At 39.7% G+C, this 23,331-nt stretch overlaps 1 protein-coding gene across 2 annotated transcripts in view; it reads right to left on the bottom strand.

The window, feature by feature from the left end:
* Plcb1 (phospholipase C beta 1) overlaps positions 1 to 23,331 on the bottom strand; it is a 671,578-nt gene that overhangs the window by 201,625 nt on the left and 446,622 nt on the right. For both annotated transcript variants that reach the window (XM_032904282.1, XM_032904280.1), the window contains exons 5-9: positions 18,606 to 18,685; positions 16,871 to 16,924; positions 15,786 to 15,861; positions 4,766 to 4,866; positions 3,118 to 3,284 (exon numbers count right to left, since the gene is read on the bottom strand). In XM_032904282.1, coding sequence (XP_032760173.1) covers positions 3,118 to 3,284; positions 4,766 to 4,866; positions 15,786 to 15,861; positions 16,871 to 16,924; positions 18,606 to 18,685 — 478 coding nt within the window. The remainder of the gene's footprint in view (positions 1 to 3,117; positions 3,285 to 4,765; positions 4,867 to 15,785; positions 15,862 to 16,870; positions 16,925 to 18,605; positions 18,686 to 23,331) is intronic.

The following is a 23,331-nucleotide window of genomic DNA, read 5'->3' as shown; positions in this document are numbered from 1 at the left end:
TGTAACTCAGGCTGACCCTGAATTTGAGATTCTCCTGCCTCAGTCTCCCAAGTGTTGAGATTACAGGTTTGTGCCCCTATGTCCAACTAGTACAGGTCTTCAATATTGAAAATTTTATCTTTTGATTTGACATCTCTTAATTTTTCATCAACGGTTTTTTGTTTGTTTTGTTTTTAAATGCTGAAGTCATAAAGAATACAGATGCATGCATACGTGCATGCTTACAGATTTGAATTAGCTGGACAAGGGCCTATAGTTCCTTCCTCCAGGGCTGTCACATCAAAGAATGGTCTCCATGTCTAGGTGGAGATAAGCCACCATCTCCTCCCTTAAACACTTAATCCAGTTGAGGTGGTCAATCCTTTGGCTAATGGACCACCCGTCAGAAAGATATGACTACTTTAAGCCATGCTAACAAGGCAGGAAGAATAATTAATATTCCGGGTGTGTCAAGAAAGAGCTACCTGCTTTTCTGAGTTCTGATCAAAATAATTACTGTTCTTAATATTTTTTCTCTTCTGTTTTTCTTTTAGATGCTGGCACTAGCCTAAGTATCCTTTACCTGGTGTGTTGGGTTTCCTTACAGTTTCTCTACCATGGGTCACCTTTATGCTGGCTTAACTCAAGCAGCACATACCCCTCTCCCCCTATGCTCCCAACTATGAATCTAAAAAAAAAAAACCCAAAAACCCCTCAAAAAACACCAAACCAAACCAAATCAACCAACCAAACAAAAAACAAACCAAAACCAAAACAACAAACAAACAAACAAACAAAAAACCCAACAAAACAAACCAAAAATCCTCTCTGTAAGCTGTGAATTTCATTCCTCTAACTCATGAGATAAGAACCACAAAGTCACTGGTTTGGCTTTTGTGTCATTGAGTTTCCAGGACCCTAGATTTTTGGGGAACTGTCATTCTCAAAGACACCCAGACATTCCAGTATTGTTTTTATTTTCCTACATTAAATAATATTAGCTATTATGTGTTAATCTAACCCAAATCACACACTTTCACTTTACCCTTGAAATAGGGCAGTTATCAGAGGTTTGTTTTTGTGCATGGGATTTGGGGTTGAAGTGGGCCTACTGTAGGCTCTTATAATCCGACCAGTTGATTACTGCAGAGGTGAGTTTCTAACTCACTGGGGGAAGGGTGGCAGTTTTATCTAACCAGATCTCCTTGTTTATCATTTCTGTCTCATGAAGTGACAGAAGTTCATCTCCTACACTAGTAAGTGGTCAGGCATCTCCACATCTCGGTGCTACAGGACTCCTATCCTACCCACGTGTTACTTGAGGTTTGTGTGGAGAGATACTAATCTACTCCCACTATTATGGGGAATGGTGCTTTGTTGGGTCATAAATGCTTCATGGAAGTGATCAGACCTCACCTCTCAGCCTGTAATAATATTACATACTTAAGCAGGTCTACTTTATAGGTCGAGGAGGAAATAAAAGAAAGTCTAATACCCAAGTTCCTTATTATAATTTAGAGAGCAGCTAGATGGGACGCACCAGAGGAATTTAAACCAATCTTCAACACTTCAATATCCAGAGTAGACTTCATGCCATCACATGGGTCAGATGCTTTCGAGACAGTATTATTTATTTCAAACTCACAAAAGGTCAGTGAAAAACATCTCCCTGTTCAGTTCTGCAGAAGAGAAACCTCATGCTCGGTGAGGTTAAGTGTCAAGATGACGTGCCCTGGGCTGCCTCTGGCTACTACGGCTATTGGTTTCATGAGCAATGTCATTAGGCCATGGGGAGGCCTGCTGGTTTCACAAAAGCTTTTCCTGGTCACATTGTTATGAGCTAATCATTTTTAGAACTCATTCTGGAATTGTTCCACCCCTGAATGTTAGCTGTTCTTGGAAAAGTCAGGAAGCATAAATAAGGAAAATAAGGAGCGTGCGTGAGAAAAAATAAGGGGGGCAGGGCATCTTTGCGAATGCTTGCACCGCAGCCCCACCAATGACGAGGCAAACAGTCGGCTTGAGGCTTCCTTTCACTGACCTCACTTGAATGGCAACAGTGGAAATAATGTTAGTAATCAGGGCAAAATGCTTGGTCAAGAACATAGAGAAGCTGAAAAAAAAAGTCTATAACTTCCCAATGAACAGACTGAAGGAAAAAAAATACGATTTTGTTGTATACTTAATACACAGCTCCCTTTTCCTTTGAGAGGGCTGATTCCAGGATGAGAACACTTGTGCCGTCCACCCTCATTTGGGGTTTGTGATTGCTATTTCAGTTACTACATGAAGTGCCTGCATGTTGACATACAAGTCATTTCTTCTCAATAACTGGTTCACTGTAATTATAGAGTCCATATAGACTCTAGAAATTTGCAGTAAGGTCAGCCATGATGGATCAGGTTTCTGAATGAGGGTCTTTGAATCCAGAAGAGAGTCAGTACCAGTGACACAGGTTTCACCAAAAACCTTCAATATAATTAGAACATCAGCAAGAAACTTCTTGATCATATTTTGTAATTCATTTCTCTAACATAAAAAATATATATTTAAAAATAATTTCCAGGTAACTTAAAGCTGCCATTAAGGTGTCATTTTCTACTTTTTTTCCCTACTAAGATTTTAATTTAAATCTATCAAAACTTCAGAATATTCTCCATGTGGAAAGATTTATCAGCTAATGTAAATTGGAGTAAGATATGATTATAGCAGACTGAATATTCTCTTAGTTTTGGAAACTTGGAGAAAAACAAACAAGAAAAGAGAAAACCAAAATAAATTCATGGGCTACTTTACAGAACTTTCAAAAAAAGTAGCTCCAGTGGATAACTGATTGAATTAGTTAATTTGCTACATGAGGAAAATATACATTCAATTATTGCATAAATTTGAGGGAAAAATAAAGATATTTAAAAATATGTGGCTTGCACCATAGACAGAACTAGAAAAGTTAATCGCCAAAGTTGAAACAACAGAAACAAACTACATCAGGTAAAAAAAAAAAAAGAAGAAGAAGAAGAAGAAAAGAAACATCCAGACAGAAAGGTGCTACATGACCTTACATCCCTTACTCCCAGAGTGTGGCCAGTCACAGAGGAGGCAGGGACTCTGCAGTGTGGAGTGGAGAATGCACCCTACCTTTCTTGGCGAGGCTGCTGTTGGGCTCGTACTTCTCAATCAACACTTGGACCTGCTCTTGCTTCAGAGGTGGGTAAAGTATTTCATTCAGCCGGGGATCTCTCTGCTTAAGGTTGATAAAATCCATCATCTGATCAACCGTAAGGTACGGTTTGCTTTTGGCACCACTGAAAGTTATGAAAACACAAGAAACAAGAAATCACAGTCCTTTCCACATCTTATGTATGCATTCGATAACCGAGAGATCAAATTGTGCCACGTGTGGAAAGTCTATAATGGAGTTCTGACCTTGCCCTAAACACACGCTGCTCCTACTCCACCTCTCCTTCCCAAAGCTTGGTGGGCTACCACTCTTCCTAACCACCTCACCCAACCTAGAGAAGCCTCGGATGACTAACAGCATCCTTTCCCACATGTAACATTTAAAGATAAACTGCTGACTTATCACTTCAAAAAGAAAAAAAGTCCAATGTACTTGAATATGTTTTACCTTTTCATCTCACTGAAGTTACAGGTTTACACGAGTCTATACTGCTTTTATTTACTTGTTTTCGCTTGTAGAGACGGACTCACTGTATTCCCCTGTTTCTCCTGGTGAATGCTTCAGTCCAGGCTGGCTTCAAATTCCTACTAAGCCTCCTGAGTCAGTGTCTTTCAGGTAATGATAATGACAATTTATGCTATTATGTAGAGCTAAAGTGCAATATCATTTTATGCTGAAAACAACTCTGTTACTGAATAGCATTGTTCAGGTGCCTATTTCAAGTTAGTTGGCAACCTATGACAATTCAATGGTATGAATATGGTGGCTCACACAGCAAAGGTGTTCAGTGTGCAAAGTGACGCTCCGCAGTGGGACTTGTCCTCTGTTAGTTACTTCCTTTATTAAATTTGGATTGACTATTTGCCATTAGGTGGATTTTGGTATATCAAGAAAGAAAAAGTGTGCTTCCATTTAATTGTTTCTTTTCTCTTTTCATCTCTGTGTCTCTTTAAGAAGAAATACCTAGGGGCTAGAGAGATAGTGCAGCGCTTAAGGGCCCTTATTCTTGCAAAGGACCCAGATTCAGTGCCCAGCACCCACATGGCGGCTGACAACTGTATGTAACTCCAGATTCAGGGAATCCAACTCCCTCTTCTGGGCTCTAAGAGAACTGGGCATATGCACAGTGTGTAGATATTCATGTAGGCAAAAGAGTCTCATACATTAAATAAAAATAAATCTAAAAAAGCAATGTCTGTAAACATCTGTAATTCCTAGAATCAGGGAAAATCAGATGCTGTCTAAGGGTTCTTAGTAATCTAAACTTCTCTATACTGATGCCATTGGCAGGAATACAATACGTAGTGTTCGGTCAGGAATCCTTCTGTTACATGAATCTTTCTTTTGTATGTTAAGACATTTTCTGCTGTATCCATAAGCATCAGTCTAAACAAAGACAACTGAGCATGTGAAAATGGCATCTGGCCATACATGTGTCATAGGAAACACGTGCTCATCAAAGCAGGTTTGTCAAGGCCAATAGCACAGTCTCACCTCCATTAAGCCTCTGCTTTTGGACACTCTCCTTGTAGTCCTAACAAAAGTCTGCCCTAGACACTCTATCATTGTAAGGTAGAAAAAGTAGATTAAAATGCATCCTCTTACAATTCAGAGAAGATGTTATCAATTTCAGGTCGGGGACAAAGATTGTTCAGGAAAACTCTGTATACATCTGGAGTGAAGTCCTCTTGAGGAATGGAATCGTTCTGGAGAGCAAAATAACAGAGTGAGCGGGAGCTTCCTCTAGTTACTTTCCAGATTTTTCTTTGTCCCTTCCCTTCCCCTCCCTCCCTCCCTCTCTCCCTCTCTCCCTCCCTCCCTCCCTCCCTCTCTCTCTCTTTCCTCCTTTCTTTTTCCTTTTGGCCAAACCAGGCCAAAACATCCAGAGACTATCTCTAAGGCCAACTCTAGATCTCATGTAGAACTTTGGCATGTCAACAATATTTTCTGTTATTTTTAAATTTTAATTGAAGCTTAAGAATTTTATCCTGCTAAACAGATCTTAACACAGTTTTAATAAAGTAAATTACACATAGGAAGACAGAATCTGTTCCGTAGAAATGTTTAACTTGGCTTTTTGTCCCCCCCACTTTCTTCCCTCCTTCTCCTCCTCTGTCTCCTCCTCCTCCTCCTCTTCCTCCTCCTCCTCCTCCTCTTCCTCCTCCTCCTCATCTTCTGTCTCCTCCTCCTTCTCCTCTCTCCCTCCTCCTCCTCTCTCTCCTACTTTTCTGTCTCCTCCTCCTCTTCCTCCTCTTCTTCCTCCTCCTTCTCCTCCTCTCTCTCCCTACTTTTCTGTCTCCCTCCTCCTCTTCTTCCTCTCCTCTTCCTCCTCCTCCTCCTCCTCCTCCTCCTCCTCCCTCCTCCTCCTCCTCCTCCTCCTCCTCCTGAACCTGCTCATTTTGCTTTCCCAGTGCTAAGATTGCAAGCATGAACCACCATGTCTGGGTTGTTTATGTGGGTCCAGGAATCAAATGCATGTTTTCATGCCCTTTCCTATGTGAAGCTTCTTTCCAGCTCATTTTATCATTTTATGCTCCCCTTCTTTCTTTGTTTCGTTTCTTTTCTCTTTCTCTTTTCTTTCTTTTTTCTTTCTTTCTTTCTTTCTTTCTCTCTCTCTCTCTCTCTCTCTCTCTTTCTTTCTTTCTTTCTTCCTTCTTTCCTTCCTTCCTTCTTTCCTCCCTCCGTCCTCCCTCCCTCCCTCTCTCTTTTCTTTCTTCCCTCCTTCCTCCCTCCCTCCATTACTGTCTGACTTCCCCCTTCTTTCTACCCAGTCCTTTTCTCTATTTTAGGTGAGTCTTCCTCCTTATAAGTAGTGGTAGAAGACATATAACTTTGTTTGACATTGCAAGCCTTTGAAGCGGGCACATCAGTGGCATGAGGAATATGCGTATTTCATGTCCTTTATCAGGCTTTTCAGTAAATATTTTTAAAAGTGATGACCTTGGAGAGAATACTAAAATAGAAACATACACACATTTTACACTTCGAGGTGACAGTCCATCAATGAGGACAGTCAGGGCGGGGACTCAGGCAAGGCAGACACTGATGCAGAGGCCATGGAGGAGTGCTGGGTTCCGTTATTTGTTCTGTTATAAGACACTTTTCCTAGGCAGGACAGCCCCAGTCATTATTTGCTACTGATTGCTCATTGTCCCATTGTTTGGGAAGTGAGCCGCTGATATAAAAGGCCACTTCTAGGGCTCATGTTTGCTGTTTGGTTGGGCTGCCATGGAAACCGGAAGCATGTATTTGAGTCCTTGTTAACAGGAAGGACATTTTTCACGCAGCTTCCTATTTCAGGTACATGCCTGAATGATTATTTTTATTTTCAAGTCCCTAGAAGAAAGAAAACACCCTTCCTTTTAAACACAGTCATATATTTTAACAGAAAACGAAAAAAAAAAATCACTGTTTGGAATCGTCCGATGCTTGCTAACAGACCAGAAAATGTAGCTTAGCACTTGGCAGAGAGCAGAGTTCCCATGTTTGTGCAATGAAAAAAATGAAGTAATACTTCCTTGACAAAGTTCATTTATAGGAAAGCATACTATTTTAGAAAAATGAATTCTGAGAAAACAAAACAATACGTAAGAACATATGAAAGATCTCTGTACCAACAACCTTGGGATGCTTAAACACAGCTTTGAAACCAGGTTCAAGGTTCAGAAACCAGAGCTCAGGTTCAAGAACATCAGAAATCCTCTTGAAGGGCTTTACTGGTGATTTGCCATTCATAGAATGGAGACAGGAACAGCCCGGGTTATGGGCCTCCAGAATTCCACTTTGTTTATGAAAAGAAATACCACTGACCAGAGAATGCCTGTGTCTATCTGAGTTAGACAGACAGTTCTCTTGCTTTTTGAGATAGGAAAAGTGACTTGTCCAACTTTTTGACTATGAGAAAAATATTTAAAATCATTTGCAAAAAAAAAATGTTCAGTGGCACTGCTGTCTAAGTCAAGTACATTCAACTTCCTTGCATTTATGAACCCCAAGTGGAATATGACACTGTTAGTAAACATATCTCTCTCTGACATCATCTACCAGATAGAAGATGATTTTCTTTTAGTTTTTTAAAATTTACATTTCAAATGTTATTCCTATCCTGGTTTCCCCTTCAGAAACATGCTATCTCCCCCTGCTTTTAGAGGGTGCTCCTCCCCCTACTCCTTTCCACCTCCCCGCTCTGACATTCACCTACTCTGGGGCATTGAACCTTGACAAAACTAATGGCCTCTCCTCCCATTCATGTCTGACAAGGCCATCCTCTGCTACATATGCGGCTAGAGCCATAGGTCCATCCCTGTGTACTCTTTGGTTGGTGGTTTAGTCCCTGGTAGCTCGGGGTGGGAGGGTCTGGTTGGTTCACATTGCTGTTCTTCTTATGGGGCTGCAAACCCCTTCAACTACTTCAGTCCTTTCTCTACCTCCTCCACTGCGGACCCCATTCTCAGTCCCATGGTTGGCTGTGAGCAACTGTATTTGTCAGGCTCTGGAGGAGTCTCTAAGGAGACAGTTATATCAGGCTCCTGTCAGCATGCGTTTCTTGGCACCCACATATTGTCAGGGTTTGGTGACTGTATATGGGAAGGATCCCCAGGTGGGGCAGTCTCTGGAAGGCATTTCCTTCAGTATCTGCTCCACACTTTGTTTCCCCATTTTTTTCCTCTGAGTATTTTTGTTCCCCTTCTAAGAATGACTGAAGCATCCACATTTTGGTCTTCATTCTTCTTGAGTTTCACGTAGTCTCTGAATTGTATCTTGCATAATCCCAGCTTTGGGGCCAATATCCACTTATCAATGAGTACATGCCATGTGCGTTCTTTTGTGATTTGGTTACCTCACTGAGGATAATATTTTCTAGTTTCATCCATCTGCCTAAGAATGTCATGAAGTCATTGTGTTTAATTGCTGAGTAGTACTCCATTGTGTAAATGTAGAACATTTACTGTATCCATTACTATGTTGAAGGGCATTTGGGTTCTTTCCAGCTTCTGACTATTATAAATAAGGCTGCTAGGAACATAGCGGAGCATGTGTATTTGTTATATGTTGTAGCATCTTTTGGGTATATGCCCAGGAGTGGTATAGCTGGGTCCTCAGGTAGTACTATGTCCAATTATCTGAGGAACCTCCAGACTTATTTCCACAGTGGTTGTACCAACTTGCAATCCCACCAACAATGAAGGAGTGTTCCTATTTCTCCATGTCCTCACAAACATCTGCTGTCACCTGAGTTTTTGATCTTAGCCTTTCTGACGGTTGTGAGGTGGAATCTCAGAGTTGTTTTGATTTGCATTTCTCCGATGACTAAGGATGTTGAACATTTCTTTAGGTGCTTCTTTTTTATTTAATTTTTAAAAATGTTTGAATTCTTTAAAAACAAATCTATAGTTTATACACATTGAATTTATCACACAAAATATATTCAACTGCATAATTTTTGTATAGAAAAATGAGATTGCCAAAATATAAGCAGGTCATTTACACAACGTGTATTCTAGTTAAATTTTCCCAAGGGATTCACCAATTAGTCTCACAGCAATACTCTTGCTTTTCTTTAGGTGCTTCTTGGTCATTCAATATTCTTCAGTTGAGAATTCTTTTTTTAGCTCTGTACCCCAATTTTAATAGCGTTATTTGATTCTCTGGAGGCTAACTTCTTGAGTTCTTTGTATATATTGGACATTAGCCCTCTAATCAGATAGGATTGGTAAAGATCTTTTCCCAATCCGTTGGTTGCTGTTTTGTCCAAATGACAGTGCCTTTTGCCTTACAGACACTTTTTAATTTTATGAGGTTTCATTTATCGATTCTTGATCTTAGAACATAAGCCATGGGTGCTCTCTCTGTTTAGAAAAATTTCCCCTATACCCTTATGTTTCCCCATTTATCTTCTGTTAGTTCCAGTGTATATGATTTTACATGGAGGTCCTTGATCCACTTGTACTTGACCTTTGTACTAGGTGATAAAAATGCATCAATATGCTTTCTTCTACATGCTGACCTCCAGTTGAACCAGCACCATTTGTTGAAAATGCTGTCTTTGTTCCACCTGATGGTTTTAGCTCCTTTGTCAAAGATCAAGTGGCCATAGGTGTGTGGATTCATTTCTGGGTCTTCAATTCTGTTCTATTGATCTAATTACCTGTCTCTGTACCAATACCATACAGTTTTTATCACTATTATTTTGTAGTACTGCTTGAGGTTAGGGATGATGATTTCCCCCAGAAGTTCTTTTATTGTTGAGAATTGTTCGTCTATCCTGGATTTTTTGTTACTCCAAATGAATTTTCAAATTGCTCTTTCTAACTCTATGAAGAATTGCATTGGAATTTTGATGGGGATTGCATTGAATCTGTAGATTGCTTTCAGCAAGATGGCCATTTTTACAATATTAATCCTGCCAATCCATGAGCATGGGAGATCTTTCTATCTCCTGAGATCAACTTCTACAATTATTAAGTTGTGAAGGGCATAACTCAAATTTAAACAGTATAGCCACAACTGTCACATGGTAGGGAAACATATCTATGGTGTTTACTAGTGTACATATACATATCAGAGCCGGTTTGCTGTCTATATTCTTTAACCAAAGGAACTACACCAATTCATTTAAAAATCACTACAAGACGCATATTTTCTCATTCTTATACAAGTGTCCCCTGAATTCTGTCCATAGATTCCCTATGGATTCTTCATGAAGAAGCATCTTAGCCTGGTTAGAAACAATACTCTGTGAAGTCAGAAATCTCCCTAGCAGGTCTTCTAGGTTTCTTATGCTTTGTCTGCAAAACTAGAGATTAATGGACATTTTAGAAGTTGTGATTAGTCAGGATGAAGTTCCTGGAGCTGTATGTGGTCTGAGGTAAGTGCTCAGTTAATACCTATTCTGATTGTCACAATCATTGGCCACATGCTTCCCAATCTTTTCTCTAAAGGAGAACATGATTCATTTGTAGTGTGAGACATGTGACGATAGTTACAGGTGACCTCATAAAATAGTGTGTTCACTATGCTAAGCTAGCATGGCTTTCAGACCGGGTTCCATCAGAACAGTGTCTTAAAAGGATTATGAAGCCCCCACCCTGGTCTCTCACCACTGTGGCAGGAGGGAGGGGAGAGCTGGCCCTGTCCCTTGCCTGCTGTACAGGGCCCTGCACCTAACCTGGGCAGCACAGTAAAGCTAGCCCTGATGGCAAAAGTGTGGGTGAGCCGGCATTCCATTCATCTCATATTTCCTCTGTGTTAAGTCCTCAGATGCACAATTATCTCTGCTCTTCCTTATGTACTGGCTACAACTTGCACTGCTATGTGCATGTGTATGTATATACATGTGTATGTGTGTATATGTATATATGTATATACATGAGTATGTGTGTATATGTATATATGTATATACATGTGTATATGTGTATATGTATATATGTATATACATGTGTATGTATATATATGTATACATGTATATATAAAATGTAATATGTAATATATTCAAGTCTAAGGATGGATCGAAAAGAGGAAAACTCATTTCATGACTTCATCTGGATTCAGGCATCTAATATAAAACATTTTTTGTGACCTTCTGTTGCTACCATTACTTGGAATTTTGAAGATGAGATTAAGAATACTAGTGTAACTTCAAGTTTTATGATGTAAGATGAGGGTAATTGGCGTAGAAACCACGAAGCATTAACGCAAATGTAAAGGGCTGACACTTTTCTAGTTATGTGCTTACACAGAGTCTTACTATAGAAAGGATGCTATGAACCTCCGGTGTTAGCAATAGCATTTCCAGATCCCATGGACTTGGTTACATCATGTCCACATGTGAAGTAAATAAAATATAGGGCATAGATACAGATTGTGTATATGCAAATACATAATACACTCAAAAGGGTAGCAAGAGTTCAGACTGAGCACTTGCTGTGCGCTAAGCAAGCCCCTCCTGAATATTTTTATTTGGTCCCTGGAACCACCTCTTACTGTTAGCATTTACTGCCATAGCACAGTGCTAGGAAGTCACAAAACTTTCCTGAGGTCCTTGGTAAGCCAGCTAGGTGGTGGCCGCAGGCACAATTTTGAGTCAGAGTGGCTCGACACTGTAACTCACACAGGAAACCCATGAGCTTAAGGATCACATTCACTTCAGGATGGTGACTTATTCCTCTGTTTTACAAATTTGTATATTTAAAGAAAAATTTTATGATGAACTTGTATTTAACATTCAAAGAGTTAAACTACATTTTATTAAAGCGGACTCTAATAGAGTCTATAGATTTATTATCATTATTATTATTATCTTTTTTGGTAATTTATTCTATGTGTATGTGTACTTGGCCTGCATGTATATCTGTGTACCACATACATTTCAAGTGCCCACAGACAAGAAGAGGTGACTGCTTCCTTATCATTAGAAATAGTTGTAAGTGGGCACCAGGAATCAAACCTGGGTCCTCTGGATGAGTAGCAAGTGTCTAGCTAATGCGTCACCTGCCTACCTCTAGCTGCTGTTGGATAGTGCATTATTGCCTACTATATTTTAGACAATCAGCTCTTTTTAATATTCTTGTCTTAGAATCATAAAACAAAAGCTAAATTAGCCAGAGCCCATGGAATCACTTCAAATAAATTGCTCGTTGTATATTGAATTCTTGTGGGAATTCTTGAAGTATAATTTTGATATAGTGGTTTTAGGAACCATGACTGCAAAGTGATAATGTTTCTAATCTATTTTCAGAATGTAAGGCAATGGACTACAGCTACACAGAAACGTTCCTTTAGAAATGTTGTCTGTAGCATTCCTTAAGAAGACATGCGAAAGTCTAAGTAGGACATAACCAGTCTCCCTATGTTTTAACGCATACCTACCTACTTACTGTAGTAAAGTTTATATTTAAAACAAATATATGGATTCATTTCTTATTTTCTTCATTGAAATGCAGCCACACAGGCCAATGTCATGGCAAGACTACAGTGCAATTCCAAATGTCACCGAGCCCTTTCAAGTTAATAAGCCTTAAACCAAGGGAATTTGGTACTGATAAATTATTTTCAATTCTCAGAGAGCTTGTGGGTAGAATAGTAATTTTCTGAATATGAAAAGGTTTTCACAGGTCTCACTGGAAAATATGTTTGGATTATTAATAGAAGGACAGTAATTGCTTCGTCTCGTTTTAGGTAGCATATTACTTTTTTACCAATTAGGGTAACTCGAGGCCAGTAACTGTACTCTCTGAAGGAGAACCTCTAAAGCGATGTGTTATTCCAGCAAATCATGTCAGCCAGGGTACAAGTTCAAGTGCATTAATTATTCCTAACAACGTGCACAAAGATAATGTTTAAAAAGTCTCAACAGGATATCCACAGCATTTCTGGTAATGTGTCTATTTACAGAACACAATTAAATTCAGTTTGAATGATGGCTGGCTAGGAAGCAGACTCCCACTTATGCAGAATTACCTACCATTTATATCACCCCTTCCTTCTCTGGAATGTATAAAGTACCCCTAGGCATATACTCTGGATCTTTTAGCTAAGCCGTGACCTATACCCTCTGTTATGTACGTATGAAACTACCACAGGGTTGCTGAAAATTGTTTTTGATATACTATAGACAGCCCAGAGAAACATTTATTTCCCGTCTTTGAAATGGTCTTATGTTTGTGGATCTTCAAAAAAAAAAAAAAGGAAAGAAAGAAAAAAAAAGCATTTGAATTCTACAAGTCCTACAGATAAATTATAGTTTACAATGAATAATGATCTTTCAAAACTATAATGGAGGTTGATTGTATCTTAAAATATCTTCAGTTTGTTTTCAGAAAATTGCCATTACATTTAATTTGCTAAAGATAAGTATTTTTTTTCTAATTTAAACATAACCCCTACTGCTTAAATCTCATTTTCCTTTAACTCGTCTCCAGTTGATATTGGGCTGAAAATGTAAGACTATAATAGAATAGTGAATTATACAGACTCAATTTATGTTTATTGACTGAATTTTCAGAATCCGATTGTTCAGAAAATTGCAATTTACAGAGAATTGATTGATGGATTCGATTTTTTTTTCTGTCCAGCTTCATTTTGTGTTCCTTCTTTTCAGTTCACTGGATGCAGACCACTAAGCTGATCACTGATTTCCCATGATTGTATCGAGGAAAGATAAACTTAGACGTGGTCACGAAGGGAAGGGGAAAATATCTTCTCATGCCTTGTAATTCTGTCTCCCTGGTTCTTCTTTAGGCTGAGTGTGAGTGTGGTCACTCCTCTGCTGGTCAAACTCTTCCCAATCCTCGGGCTCTGTGCACTCTTTTTAGAGAATGGATTTTTCTTCTCAGGGCAGCACCCATTCCATTTTAAACAGCATCTCTTTCCATTTATGAATGCGTCTCTTGGCATACGTATTGACTAATTCTCTCCAGATACTATACTGTTCTTGAAATCTAGGGCCACACCATTCACTTGGTGCCTGTAGGTATGTGGCAGGAATTCACTGAATATTGGTCGAGGCAAGGACAGGAATTAGATTGTTCTGTCTTTCCCACACCAAAGCTTCTACCAGAAAAGCAAGTAGGTGTGTCTGGGCGGTTTAATTCATTCAGCGCAATGAAGGGGATGGTGGGAAGATGGGGTACCACAGTCTAGCACTCTCAAGGTCTGACAGAGGCCCTGGGTTTGATCTCCAGCACGACCCCTTCACACACAGAGAAGAAGAGAAAGGAAATAGGGTGCAGGGGCCAGAACTGTGCGCGGCAGCCTTTTTAGCGCAACTGGCCACAGGCACTGAAGAGAGCAACATTGGTATCGGAACAGGCATTCTTGTGACCTAACACAATCTTCCCTTTCTTTCATTTTGTTTTTTTTTTAAGAACGTTTTCTTGTTTGTCTCTTTGTTTGTTTGGTTTTGGTTTGAAGATAGTCTCTCATTATGCAGCCCAGGGACGGCCTGGGACTTAGAGTGATCTCAGTTTCTGCTCCTGATTGCTGGAATTTCAGGTACCAAATACCACACCCAGCTACTGTTCTTTCTAATTTTGTTTAGTTTTCTAAAGTTTGGAGTCAGAATTGGGTGACAAATTGCTCAGTCCTTTATTATAATTTCATCGTACGTTGAAAAGCAGCTTTCCCATCTCAGTGCAACTGGAACATGGTTAGTTATCTCCGGAGGCCCCGAGGCCCACCAGTACCTAATGATCTGGATGAGGGCTTACTTGTTGCTTAGACACTAGGTGAGTCTAATTTGGAAGGGAATGGAAAATTCTACATAAGCCTGTGGGACAGAGTTCATGCAACACACTGTTCTCCCAGAAGTACTGGTAACACATCCTTTTAGAATTATATGGCAATGAGTTGAAAAGGAGAGGAGTTCCTCTTGGTGGCTAAAGTATATGGAAGATATTGTTTGTCAGGCACAAAAATAAAAGAGAATCTTGTGTGGAGGCCTTCTCCCTGTGAGTGGTGAGTGACCTCCAAACTCCTTTGATCCTGCATCCCTTTCAGCAGAACCTGTGGGCAAAGTCTTGAGGAGTATATATACTAAGTTTATCAACACATACACCATGTACCAATCAGTGTCTATAATGAATACATTAGAGGTTCAAAGAGGTAAGTTGAAATTTGTTATCCACAAGTTTCTAAAGCAGTGGTTTTCAACCTTCCTAGAGCTATGACCCTTTAGTAAAGTTCCTCATGTTGTGGTGACCCCAAACCATTTCATTGCTACTTCATAGCAATAATTTTGCTACTGTTAGGAATTATAATACAAATATTTGATATATGATCCCTGTGAAGGAGTCTTTTGATCCCCAAAGGGGTTATGAGCCGCAGTTTAAAAGATACTGTTCTAGTACATGATAGTTCAAGATTATCAATAGGTAATATACCAAGAGGCATTAAGAGTGGGTTTATTATAAATAATGTGTTCGAATCACATTGAAAATTCACACACACACACACACAAATACAAACACACACACACACACAAGCAGACACATTGATTAGACTTTCCTTCTTCCTTACTGTATCCCCCTCAAACTCTGCCTCTCCCACTCCCTGTCTCTGCTTCTCTCTGTGCCATTCCTGCCCAAAGACAAGAGTTTCATGTAACCCAGGGTAGCTTTGAACTCACTATGTGGCTGAGGATGGTCTTAAAATACTGTCCTCATATCTTCTACACCCTAACTCATGCAATATTGGGTATTTGCCAATATGCCCAGATAGTTTCTTTTCATTGACAATAAAGAGTCATTCTAGACTGAACTGGTGGGAATATGAGAATTAGTTGGTCTGTCTGACACATTGCACATATTAACAAATAAGTTATGTTTCTTTTTAATTGTCCTTTTGTTGTTGTTGGTCTTATTTGTTTGTTTTTCTGAGACCCGTTTAGAATACATAACCCTGAATGGCTTGGACTTTGCTGTTTAGCCCATGCTAGCCTCAAACTTGCCGCACTCCTCCTGTCCCTCCTCTTGTTTGCTGGCATTATAGGTGTCTAACACCTTACCCTCCTCACTTATGGGTTTCATAATCACGTCAAGCTATGGCTAGGAAATACTAGGCAGTACAAGTTTAGTACAGATTTGTAAGGTGGTGACATGGCAGGAGAGTGGAACCACAGCATGCTTACCCTTGACGATGGAAGACTACAAGCCTCGAGCGCAGTTTCCACTCGCTTCCGGTCTGCCGAAAACAGTCGGTAGATGCTAAGAGTGAAAACATCCATGAGAGCTGGTTAAAAGGTGAAGCAGTTCACTGAACACACAGTTGACCCCAACTCAGGATATTACATAGAATGAAAGTGAGGTAGCTTCGAACAGTGCAAAACCAACTGTTCTCCAGACATTGGCATCTGTTCTCAAGAACTATGTGTATCTTTAAAACTTTGTGTCTGATATAAAAATCAAGATTCTCAGACAGTGGAGATGACCCAATGAAAACTATCACACTAGCTAATTTTCATATTAATTCCTAAAATAAATGACCTTCCCAATTTTCCCAATTGTGTCCCTTGTTATACATACTGCCTCTGATGGTCCATTGTGTAAAGCTCATAGCTGGCTTCCATGTTGAACCTGAGGGACTTCTGGCTAATGTGATCTAATAGTGTACTTTCTTTGGCCACACCTTTTGTTTTGTTTTTTGTTTGTTTGTTTGTTTTTTGTTTTTTAAGAAGTGCTAGGAATTGAATATGGTGATCTGAATTTGTGATATCTATTGAAACATTACAAAACTCAGTCCAGTGCTTAGCCTGTCTGCGTGGTAAAGGTGACCTGCCATCTTGTTCATACTGGCTTTTCCTAGTGGCTCTCTTCATCTCTTGTTTTGTGACTTAGGCTCCCTGTCTACTGAAAATTCAGAGCCCTGCCTTATAGTGACCACTAGGGGCATCCACGTTACAAAATGTGCACTGCTAGAATGGATCTGAACCTGAGCTGACTTCTGGGATTGATGCAATGGGATTTCTTCCCTCTCCCCTCTACCTGCTTCCCACATATTCTCCAAAATGATGCCACAGGAAGTGGCAGCCAGAGCAGTGTCATGGGAAAACAGCTGCTCTCGTGTGAGACTAGCATGAAGAAAGACAGGGTTACCATACCACTTCAATGCTTCAACTCAGTTTGGTATAGAAATAAATGAGACCTGTGGCACAGATTCAAGTTTTTTGTGACAAAGCAGATGAATGATTAAAAAAAAAACACGACTGTGGCTTACTTTTTGAGAGGAATGCGCCCTTCTGGGGTCACCTGAAGCTTGAGCTTAGTATATCTGTTGGGAGAATAAAAACAACAAAAAATTAAGTCATTAAATTTAAAAAGTACTGAAAAATATAATCTGAAAAGATTTCATGTCCATGTGCAGTGTGCTAAATTTGCCAAACTATTTAAATCTCCACATTGGTATCTGGATGGTGAAATGGAATATTGTCTATTTAGAAGCTTCCAAGAATTCTTTTCATGCCTTCTGGAGTCAACCCCCACACATCATTGTCATGTTTACATTAAACAGCAGAAATTGTCTTTGTTTGTTTTTGTCCCTTACATAAAGTGGGATTGTGTTTTGGGTCTGGCTTCTTTCTCTCAGTATTAAGTTTCTGTCATTCATCTGTATCCTAATAGTTTGTTCATAAGAAATTCACAGAGAATATCAGGACTGTGTATTTACCTCTTCATCTACCCTCAGGCACATGGGTAGAGAGTCACAACCACAGAACTCTCAACCACTGGTAATGGCAGTGTCAATAGAAAATGCTGTCTTGGGACACTGCACATACCATCACCCAGAGACCCCACATCCAGTTTTGTAGACAACACATTCATCAAAATTCATGTGCTACAATTCCCACAGTAGCCCTCACAAGGGTTATCCATCTGGAACAGACCTTTGCACTAGACTATGATCAGTCAACCGATTTCACCATGCTGAGTCTGAGCTTGAACATCTTACTTCTCTCTGTATCTCATTCATTAGCACTATCTAGAAAAATACATGTTCTACAAATGCTTGTTGGATGGAGGATGTCAGGTCAGACAAACAGGATAAAAAGAAAGGAGAAAGGAAGGGAAGAGGTGTGTTGGGAGGATTCTTAAGGTAACAAAGGGGAGATGGGAACACGCCGCGATGAAGCATTTGAGGGAAGACTTGTCACTAAAATTCACAAAAGAGCAAAACAGAATGTGGTTGAGATGAGGTGTAAACCAAAGGGCATGGCATCGGGAACAAGAAGGAAGACAGAAGTCTCTTCGGTGAAACAGAAGCATGTCCATTATTGTTTCTCTTGTGATTTTGATTTAAAGGTCTCCTGAGCTCCTGAACCTCAAGAGTCACCAGGAGGAACACATCCATCTCCTGCTTCCCTGCTGCTTATCTGGCCGACATCATTATTTCCTTGGTCAAGTAATTTTTAGAATGGCCATTGCAATTCCAAAGTGATTTCTCATCTTATTTCCTTTCCTTCTCCTCTTGTTTCCCTTCTGTTTGCTCCTCTATTCTTTCTCTCCTCTATTGCTTTCTGCTAAAGTCTTGAAGGTCTGGACTTCCATTATGGATCCATCATTGAATGAAGGAGATAGGAAGTTCTTGTGGTACCCACCCAAATTCTCCAAATACAGAGAAACGGGTCACATGCTGTTCATTCTCTTCAAATGTTACTATGAGAGGACACAGGCAGAGGCAGCAGAGGACACTCTGAAGAGAGCAATTTTGTGTTCTTAATACAGCTGCCAGGGTTCAAGTCACCTCAGCCTGATGCGCACTTAGGGGAAGGTGCCATCTCTCCTGGAAGTCTTCCAGGTATGAACAGAAGAGAAATCTGCCCTCCTATCCCAAAGGGAAATATATGTTTATAAATGTGAGAAGCCCAGGCAGCACAAACAAAAGCCTCACAAAGGAGAAAGGAAATTGACTCAGAAGGAACAACACCCTTAGTAACACAATCAGAGTGACTTACGCTTTCTCCAGAAATGCGTCCCTGGACATGTTCTGAGCCAGCAGGTTTGTTGCCAAGCTGAAAACCTCATTTGTCCATTCCTGAAAAATATAAATCATAGTTTCATTAGTTTAAAATACTACTCAGGTATAAACTATGCTTTTAACTTGTCTGCCAGGAAGACAGACAAATCAATTCAAGTTGGATGTGAACAAATTCCTACCCACCCCTTCTTTCTTTTTTGGTAAAAATCTTATTAAATTCAAATATGTGATTCCTCTTTTAGTAAGGAATTGTATATATAAAAATACATTTTTCAGGGTTGGGGATTTAGCTCAGTGGTAGAGCACTTGCCTAGGAAGTGCGAGGCCCTGGGTTCGGTCCTCAGCTCTGAAAAAAAAAAAAGGAAAAAATATATTTTTCTATCTTTTAAATTCCTCATGGATAAAACTGCTGTGCTTTAAACACTGTACACTTTTGCTATTTTTTTGCTGAATTATAAACAAATGCAGATTAGCAATATAGTTTAAAATGTGGTAAATATATTTTCAATGGAACTGAAAAGATTCTTTTTGCTTCATCACTCACATACAGGAGATTTCTTGATGTTAACTAAATCCTTGTCAGATGCAGCCTCAATGCCAATCAACACTGAGCTCTCTCCTCTTCACACCCTGGATATCTCTTGCTACTCCCCATAACTCACACAACCACCAGTATTCCCACTTGGCTTCCAAGAAACCGGAGCGTGGCCTGCTACAATAGGAAGGTTGCAGCTCCATTCATGGCGATAATTCTGAGCAGACAATGATCATTTGTCTTGCTCAGTAATGATAGGATAGTTGGCATCCTTGGGTCTGGCTTTGGGCTCCTCCATGATGAACCATCTCATCACTAACCTCCACCATGTTCAGTAGCTCCCATTACAGTCGATCTTTCCTTAGAAGTCTACTGAGATTAGTTTCCATATTTGGATGCTCACCTGTTTCGATATATGTACTGAAGATGGTCATGCCCTCTTAATAAATTGATCCTTGGTCATAATGTATGGTATTGTCTTTAAAAGACTTTTTTTTTAAAACTTAGTGTCTACTTTATCTACTATACAGTGACCATAAGTGGTCATTCTGGTTAGCATTAGTCTGTAGTAGTTTTCTTTCATCCATTAAACTGTCAGTTTATGTGTGTGCTACAGTGAGTCTCTTACAGCAGTATACTGTCGGATCTTTTCTTTTAAAAAAATTCTAGCTAGTCAGTTTCCACCTGTTAGAGAAGTTACTCAAGTTACATTTAATTATTGGGTATGTGTGAGAGTTTAATGCTGGCATTTTGTCAGTTTTATACAGTCTATACTCAATTCTATTGTGATTTTTCTCTTTAAAATTAATTTAATTTAAAACACTTTCACAAGTTTATACAACACATTCTGGCGACCCTTTCTTCTTTTCTTTTTACTCCTATCACTGCCAGTCCCCTGCCTTTCCAAATTCATGACTTTTTGATTTAGTGTCCTACACTAAGTAGGCTGTCTGTGTAAGCATGGCTTGGGCACTATCTTTAAGTGCCTCGCAGGCTCAGGAGCAAGTGTAAAACTAGGCAGCCATCACCCTGTTTCCCAGAATCTGGCAGTTGCCAATAGTTTATCAGTAAATGGTAGGACCCTGTGACTCCCCCTTTATTTAGAGATGATTGTTGACGATCCCAAAGGTGCGGTCCAGTGCTGGTAGTCACAGGTGCCCAAAATTTATGATTGACATGTCCTGGCCGTGTATAGAAGATGACTTTTTGTAGCCCTTCTCCCTATATTCTGGCTTATACATTCTTTGTTCAATGTCACAGTCAACTGTCTGTGAACCTTAAAGGACTGGCCTAAGCATCTTTCAGGGGTGGGGGGCTGAGTCCTCAACCATCCTTGAGTCTCAGCATTTTGCATAACCATGGTTCTCTGCTTTTACTTCTGTTCAATGCAAAGGTATGTTTCTCTCTGTGAGGATAAGAACAGCCTTTGTCTGTGAGTATAAAGCGATGCTTAGAAGGTGGTTTGATGTGAGGACAATTTAGTTATGTAGCAGTAGTAGGTATCCTACACAGGCTTCAGATAGCCTCAGTCATGCCCTTTTGACCAGATTTATACTACTAGGCATAGATTCCTGCTTGTGGAGTAGGCTTCATGTTTAATCAGGGAACATGCGGTCGCCCCTATACAAGTCATGCCATGGTTACCACCATGAGCATATCTTGAGGTTTGGTATTAGTTTATAGACCTGACATCTGGGCAAGACCACTGATGCTTTTACTAACCCCTGCTCCCACATCCTGCAGAGCATCATCTGGCGCTATGCAAGATATCAGCAGGGAAGGAGCTCAAAGAGTTCTGGTGGACAATCTAGAATCTTGTGGTCTTTGTATTTACTACAAAATAATGTATTTTGTCAGCAGTTTTGTACCGTATACTTGTTATTTCTACTACTAATTTTACTAATCTTTACACAGTATCTTTTAAAATTGTGACTGTTTGGTTCTTGGCTTAAAACCCTAATAATATGCTATCATGTGATAACGGGACACTTTGTACAGGGGGAACAGAGAAATCAGAAGGGGAAGACAGACTGCTTCAGGTGGAAAACTAACTGGAAGAAGCAGCGGTTCTCATGCACAGACATGTTAGGAGTTACAGAGAAGTGATCTAAGTAACAGGGATGAGGAGAGAAGGTAGCAAGTGAGAATGTAATACCACCAAAAGCCCAGAGCAGGTAGTGGGGCCAGGACGGAACTCAGCACTAGGAGGATCATCTGCCAACAATGAAATGCGGAATCTGAGGCTGAGGTAGCAAAGATGAAGACCTCAGGAGGCAGCACCAATGTGGAGAAGGGACACTGCAGCTCTGACCTTTACAGATTACAGGCCAAGGATTTAGAAACAACAACACGGGACAATTATAAAGGGAAGATAAAACCATACACCACTGAACTTGAAGTGCACACAGAAGACCTGTTTATAACAGTATGGAAAGCAATTTTAATAAAATTAGATAGTTTGAAATAAACAATAAGCATTGCCACTGGTTTTAAAATTTTGTTTCTTCTTTTTAGTATTTTCGGGAATAAAGTCAAACTTCAGATTTTTCTAGCTCTATGGCATCTTTATGTTGTAGTAAAAACATTTATAGTTGAGGTCATTGTGTAGTTTCATAGTTTTTTTAAAAAATTTTTTATTCTTTTAAGAGCAGTGGTTCTCAACCTGTGGGTTATGATCCCTTTGAAGATTGTATATCAACTATCCTGTATATCAGATATTTACATTGAGATTCATAATAGTAGACAAATTACAGTTATAAAGTAGCAACATGCTAATTTTTTTTATTAACTTGAGTATTTCTTATATACATTTAAAGTGTTATTCCTTCCTGGTTTCCGGCAAACATCCCTCCCCCTCCGCTTCTTTTATGGGTGTTCCTCCAATTGCTGCCCCTCCCCAACAATCTAGTTCACTGGGGGTTCAGTCTTAGCAGGACCCAGGGCTTCCCTTCCACTGGTGATCTTACTTTAGGATTTTCATTGCTACCTATGAGGTCAGAGTCCAGGGTCAGTCCATGTATAGTCTTTGGGTAGTGGCTTAGTCCCTGAAGCTCTGGTTGCTTGGCAGCAACAAGCTAATTTTATGGCTGAGTCATCATCACAACATAAGAAATGGTAATAAAGGGCTGCAGCATTAGGAAGGTTGAGAACCACAGGTTGAGAGCTAATTTCAAGTCAAATTCTAAAGGAATGAAAAATATTTCTGAAGATTTAATTTTAGTCTGACATTTTAGGCTGAAAATCTAGGTCTTCCACCATATATAGTCCAATACGAATATAACGTGAGCCAAGTGGAACTTTGAATTTTCTAGTAACCAAATTTTACAATAGAAAAAAATTATTTTTACACAAAATTATTTTTACTAAAGTATTTAATTTTGTACAGCATTTTACCTGTTTGAGTATCTCTGTGGCAACACAATAAGAAAATTCACCCAACCTCATGTGATAGGTGAGTATAAATGTGGGTGTAAAAATGAAAATTATATAAAAAATTACCTTCATCCTGTATATAGAAGGTAAGTATAAAACATGAATTAATTTCATGTTCAAACTTGAATTTTATCCTCAAGATTTCTCATTAGAATTCTAGGAAAGAAATTCCAGAATTAGAGGCATTTCCGGACCTGTGAATTGGAGGCGAGGGATGCTGGACCTGTGTTACACACATAAGTAATGAATTATGAACAAGATACTTCGTAGTCTTTTGACACATTGAGCTGAAATAAGGCACAGATTGGTGCTTCAAAAGCGTCCTGGGTGCACACAAGTTCCAGTTCTCGGTAATATACTCTGTGCATTTACTTGTGGCTGTGAATGCCAATCGGTCAGCCCAGGTCTTCTACATCCACTGGTCTTTCTGTGGTCCTTCCACAGAAGAAAATAGCATATCTTACTTTGGGTTGCCCATAAGTAGTTCATGAGATGATGTTTTATAAGGATTGGCCTTTAACAGTGTTCCATGGCAAAAATTAGAGAAGTACTAGTCAGAGAGAAGGGAGATGGGTTAGAATCAAGTCAAATCCTGGGGACATTAACAATGGTGAAATACCACCCCAGGGAGAGGATACCTCAGAGCTGAGTTTGCCTGTCAGTGAGGAGGAGAATGTGTGTAATAATGACTGTGCTTATTAGTTTCAATGAAGGACCACAGAAGAGGCTGAGAGAG

This window comes from Rattus rattus, chromosome 5, assembly GCF_011064425.1.
Source record: "Rattus rattus isolate New Zealand chromosome 5, Rrattus_CSIRO_v1, whole genome shotgun sequence".
Taxonomy (NCBI): Eukaryota; Metazoa; Chordata; class Mammalia; order Rodentia; family Muridae; genus Rattus; species Rattus rattus.
The sequence above is the reverse complement of the archived record's forward strand: the minus strand, read 5'-3'. Positions and strand labels throughout refer to the sequence as shown.